This window comes from Macrotis lagotis, chromosome 8, assembly GCF_037893015.1.
Source record: "Macrotis lagotis isolate mMagLag1 chromosome 8, bilby.v1.9.chrom.fasta, whole genome shotgun sequence".
NCBI lineage: Eukaryota > Metazoa > Chordata > Mammalia > Peramelemorphia > Peramelidae > Macrotis > Macrotis lagotis.
Genome location: NC_133665.1, coordinates 133175137 through 133180950, shown reverse-complemented (window position 1 = coordinate 133180950; position 5814 = coordinate 133175137). Strand labels below are relative to the sequence as shown.

Genomic DNA, 5814 nt, shown 5'->3' with positions numbered 1-5814 from the left:
CCCGCGCGGGCCCGGGGCGGCGCGGCCCGGGGCCCCAGAGCCCCGAGAAGGGGCCGCAAGAAGCACAAGTCGGGGCTGGCCCGGGCCCAGGCTGTTGTTGTTCTCAACGTGGTCCGCCGCCCCGCCATATAAGCCGCGCCGCCGAGCCCGCCCCGCCAGAGCCCGGCGCGCACCCGGCGGAGCGGCAGCGGCAGCGGCAGCGGCGCCCAGCCCGGCCCGGCCCCCACCCTGGTGCCCCGCGGCCCGAGGAGCAGCGGCCCCGCGCCGCCGCCGCCGCCCGCCGGCGCCCCCCGCGCCCGCCGGCCGCCCCCCGCGCCCGAGCCGCCCGTCGCCTTCCTCTTCCCCTCGCGGCCGCCCGGCTTCCGCGCGCCGCCCGCCGCCAACCCGCTGGCCACCATGTCCGTGGAGCTGGAGGAGGCGCTGCCGCTGACCCCGGCCGAGGAGGCCCCCGACGGCCCCGACAGGAAGGCGGCCGCCAAGAAGGCCAAGGCCGGGCCCTCGGCGCCGCCGCCGCCGCCCGCCCGGAAGAAGAAGGGCAGCAAGAAGAAGAACCAGCCGGGCAAGTACAGCCAGCTGGTGGTGGAGACGATCCGCAAGCTGGGCGAGCGCAACGGCTCGTCGCTGGCCAAGATCTACAACGAGGCCAAGAAGGTGGCGTGGTTCGACCAGCAGAACGGGCGCACCTACCTCAAGTACTCGATCAAGGCGCTGGTGCAGAACGACACGCTGCTGCAGGTGAAGGGCACCGGCGCCAACGGCTCGTTCAAGCTCAACAGGAAGAAGCTGGAGGGCGGCGGCGCGGGCGGCGCGGGGGGGCGGCGCGGACCGCCGGGGCGCGGGCTCGGCCGCCGCGCCCCGGGCCAAGAAGGCGGCGGCGGCCCCGGCCCCGGCGCGGCGCGGCGACAAGAAGCCGGCCAAGGCCAAGAAGGCCGACAAGCGCGCGCACAAGAAGGGCGGCGGCGGCGCCAAGAAGGACAAAGGCAAGGCCAAGAAGGCGGCCAAGAAGGCGGCGGCGGCCGGGGGCAAGAAGGTGAAGAAGTCGGCCAAGCCCAGCGTGCCCAAGGTGCCCAAGGGCAGGAAGTGAGCGGCGCCCGGGCCCGGCCGGGGCGGGGGCGGCGGCTGCCCGCCGTTCTGCGGCCCTTTGTGTAGGTTTCGTACCGTGCGTGTGCGGGGCGGCCCGGGCCCGGACCCCGGGGGTCCCGGGGGGGGGGCTCGCCCCGAGCGCCCCCCCCCACCGCCTCGCCTCCCCCCTCCCCGCCCCCCGGCTGCCGGGGCGGGTTTTTTTTTTGTTGTTGTTGTTTGCTTTAGAATTTTGAACCGGCCCCGGCGACGCCCCCATTGGCTCTCGCCACGGGCAACGGGGCGGTCGCCATGGCGACGGGTCCCGGGGCTCCAATGGCCGGAGCCGCGCGGGGGAGGAGGCGGGGCCGGGCGCGGAGGGGCGGGGCCGGGGAGCCGCCCCACCCTCCCCTCCCCCCGCGCCCCCGCTCGTCCTTTTTTTTCTATTTTTTTTTCTATGGGTTTTTTGGCTCAATAAATGGTTGAAACCTCCGGACTGGTCCCGTGTGTTGCGGCCGCGCGGGGGAGGGGCGGGGGGAGGCCCCGGAAGTGAGCGGAGGCGGGCGGGAGGCACCTGCGCGGTCACGGCGGGGGGGGGCGGGGCGGGCCCCGCGCGGAGCGCGCACGCGCGGCGGCCCCTCCCCCGCCCGCCGGGCCCGGCTCTACCGAAATAGAACGCGTGTTTTTCCCTAAAAACGCGGGGTTACGTAACGCTCGTTGGGTGCAGATCCGCTTTGGCCCGGGGCGCTCCTGAACGTGGCACCGGCCTGGCAGAAGCAGGTGCCCAGGCGGGCCGCTAGGGGGTTCCCCCACCGGGGGGCCGCGCCTGGACCCGGCCCGCGGGCTCAGACGCCCAAAGCCGGAGGGTCTCCCTGATGCCCCCCTCCTGCCCCCTGCCCTTGCGCTTCTGCGGATGCATACAGAAAAATGTCAATCAGACCTCACCGTTCTAAAAAATGAATGTTAGCTTTTAAAAACGTAATTGGGCAATACTGAGGGAACGCTCCATTATTAGTCATGTTGCAAAAAAGAAGAAAAATGGGCAAAGCCCGCTTCAGTCCGTGCGCAGGCGGGGAGCTCCTGCACCCCGGGGGCTCGGGAGCTGCCCCCACCGTGCTGAGTCGCACTGGGTGGTCCCCGCCTCGCCCCCCGGCCGTTCTCCTGCCTCTGCTCACTGGTTTTGCATCAACTCCGAGAAGTCTTGGTAATGCCCTGTAGCGCCCTCACATTCCATCACGATTGCACCCCACAACTTATTCAGCCTTTCCCCGATTGCTGGGTATCCCTTCAATTTGGAATTCTGCACCATTAGCAACAAAACAAAGCTGTTATAAATATTTCTGCACAATAACGACCTGCTCTGACCCCCGGGCCCGCAGGGTGTGCCTAGGTCGGCTAGCCTTTGGGGTAGGATGACCCTGCTCCTGTATTCGCTCGGGCTCGGTCATCCCGGGGTCCTCAGCCCCTCACTCTCGCCCCCCGTATCATGGCATTTCACATCCATCCTCTCATCCCTGTGGTGCCAGCCTCCTAATTGGTCTTTCTGCCTTTAAAACCCTCCACTTTGGAGGGTTTTTGCAAGGCAACGGGGCTCAGTGGCTTGCCCGAGGCCGCACAGCTAGGGAATCATTGTCGGGCGGATTTGAACTTGGGTACTCCCCACTCCTGACTGCACTGCAGCACCTATCCCCCCGAAAGCGGTGTTAAGCCCCCAGTCAAGAAACGACAGTGGCTCCACTGTCTGAAGATCAACAAACTGGCCTCTGCTTCTTGAAGCCCTTTCATAAGCGGGTTTCTGCTCACCCTGCCAGTTGTGGCCCCTGATGACATCTCACCTTTAACACACTATAATCCAGGTAACTGGGCCTCTGGGAACAGTCCCTCTGCCACCTACCTGGCTTTGTACTGGTAGCCCCCTAACCCTAAAATGCACTCCCTCCTCTGCAATGTTTGGAACCCCCAAATTCAATTCTACGGCTATTTCCTTATAGAGACCTTTCTCGATTTCCTCAGGGTGGATCTCCCCATTTTTATCTCTATTATGTAGCTAGATAGGGATGTGTGTGTGTGTATACACACCACACACACACCCCTATCTCTTTAATCTTGCTCCAGCTTTCCTCTGTCTCTGGAGGGCAGGGACTGTCTGTGGATCCTAGCGCTTAGCATAATTCCGACACAGTAGGTGCTCTATAAATGCTTTGTGGCTGTCACTGTAGATATTCCCATTTTACACTTTGAAGAAACTGCCAGCAGCCCAATCCCAGACTTGAGCTACCTGCACATACCTCTTCAAACTTCATTGTGTACCATCCAGCAAATCCCCAGGCCTCCTTTCTGCTTCTAATGCCATGCCCTCTGTTATTCCTCCTACCCATTTCATATCCCTTCTCAGTCTCTTTCACTGGATGATCAATCTACCTGCAACCTAAGGGTATGCGTCCTCCCACACTGTCCAAGGTTCTGGCTCTGACTTTTTTCCCTCCCCCCCCCCCCTTTCCTTTTCTCTCTTTCCTTTGCCCCTCCCATGAATTCAACTGTCTTCTCCATGCAGGTAATTCCAGCAAGCAAGACATATTTTTTTAGGTTTGCAAGGCAATTGGGTTAAGTGGCTTGCCCAAGGCCACACAGCTAGGTAATGATTAAGTGTCTGAGACCAGATTTGAACCCAGGTACTCCTGACTCCAGGGCCGGTGCTTTATCCACTGCACCACCTAGCCACCCCTAACAACTATCATTTATTAACATCTGTACTGTGTAGTAAGCCTGTTACAATGATCTCATTTGATCTTTGCAACAACCCAAGGAGATAGATGCCAAGGTTATAGAGGAGGCAAACTGGTTAAATGACTTGCCCGGGGTCACACTAACAGCTCCTAACTGACTCTAGGGCTGGTACTTTATCCACTGCACCAACCAGGTCGACCAACCTTTCCACAATTAGCTAAATATTGTTTCCCATGCTGTTCCAATAAATTAACATATTTGTTCTTTGTATATGAAATCTTCCTAGCTCTGTGTTTGCGCAGGCTGGGCCCCCTCCTCCAGACTCTCAGAATCCCTAGCTGCCTTCAAAGCCCATCTAAGGGATCTACGTCTACAGGAGGCTTCTCCTGAGTCGTCCAGATAATATTGTTTTGTCACTTGTGAAATTATCTCCAGGGGTGGGGAAGAGGGGCAGCTAAGTGATTAGAGTACTAAATTCAGGAAGACCTGAGTTCAAAATCCAGCCTCAGATACTTACTAGCTATGAGACCCTGGGCAAGTCACTTAATTTTAAAAAAAAGATGTATATTGTAAACTTTGGGTCTACTTTGTGTTTACTTGTTATATTGAGTTTATCCAATAGACCATTAGCACCTTAAAGACAGCGATTGCTTTGCCTTCATATCCCCAGGACCCACAGGAGACCTTTAATAAATAGCTAAATGAGAATGAATGCAAGTATAAAAGTACAGTGACTAGCCACCACTGAACAAGAGAGCAAAGGGGAGCAGTGTGCAGTGAGGCTACAACAGGTGCTCATATGACAGTGAACAAGGTCAAGAATCCTCAGGAAAAGGGTTTTAGGATTCTAGAGCTAGAAAAGACCTTAGAGTTCATTGAACCCAATGCCTTCATTTCCTCCCCTCTCCACCAGATTAAATTAATTTATTATGGATTTTTGTTCATTTTCCATCACATTGCTTTCCATATATACACCCTCTTCCACACCTGCCATCCTGTCTTGTCTTGGAACAAAAGTGAAAAAGAAATTCAGCAAAGTCAACCAACACATCAACTCTTTGACAATGTATGAATAATCCACATTCTCAGTCCCTTACCCTTGAAACCAATCAATTGACATTAATTAAGTGCCTACAATGTACCAAGCACAATAGTTGGCAGGGAGGAGGAAGGCACCCCGAAGACAACCAAACAGTTCCTGCCCTGGATTAATTTACAATTTGGGGGGGGAACAACATGTTCACATAAATTTTGGATAATTTGGGCAGGGGGAAGTCCTGAGGGCTCAACTTTGACAGAATGCTCTGTGTAATGCAAAGCAAAAAAAGCCAATTTGGCCATAGAGTGTGTGAAGGAGGAGGAGAAGATAGGGAGATGGGCTTTCTCAAGGTCCTGACTTGACCATTATCAATTCATAGTGTTAAATTTTAATTTATCATTAATTATCTGTTTGTTGTGATCATCCTGTACAGTGCTTTTCCGGTTCCACTTTGTTATATACATCTTCCTACGTTTCTCTGAATTCTTCATTTTCATTATTTCTTATAAAATAGCTTTAGTCCATCACAGTCATGTACTGCAATTTGTGTAGAATGAATGGATAGATGGATGAGTGGGTAATATGAATAGGCAGATGAAAAAACATTCATTACACTTACTATGGGCATCATATCCCAGAGTTCTAGTTCTCATTTTATTTTTAGTTTGGGGGATACCCACATAACACTCAGATACTCTTCATCTAAGGGGGTCTGCAGGTCCCAACACTTCCCCAGAATGTGACTGAACCAGATGAAACTGTAATTGAAAAATATTGAATAAATAAAAAAACAGAACATAGGTAATATTAATATATGGTTTTCTAAGTCAATATGCTGGCCACAGAGATTCTTATGCAAGGCTTGGTGGTCCATGTCTCTGTTTGAGTTGGACCCCACTGTTTGTATAACCTGCCAGTCTACTTTGGGGCAACCATGTGCTTAATGAAGTTTTACTCATTAGAGAAGCTGCTATCCAGTTCAACAATTT

At 55.4% G+C, this 5814-nt stretch overlaps 1 protein-coding gene across 1 annotated transcript; it reads left to right on the top strand.

Moving 5' to 3' along the window:
* The first annotated feature begins 289 nt into the window (after positions 1–289).
* On the top strand, positions 290–1551 carry H1-10 (H1.10 linker histone). The gene is given in 2 exon segments (XM_074196063.1): positions 290–831; positions 833–1551. Coding segments are annotated over 2 exon segments (687 nt in total). The 5' UTR covers positions 290–396; the 3' UTR covers positions 1085–1551.
* The last annotated feature ends 4263 nt before the right edge of the window (positions 1552–5814 follow it).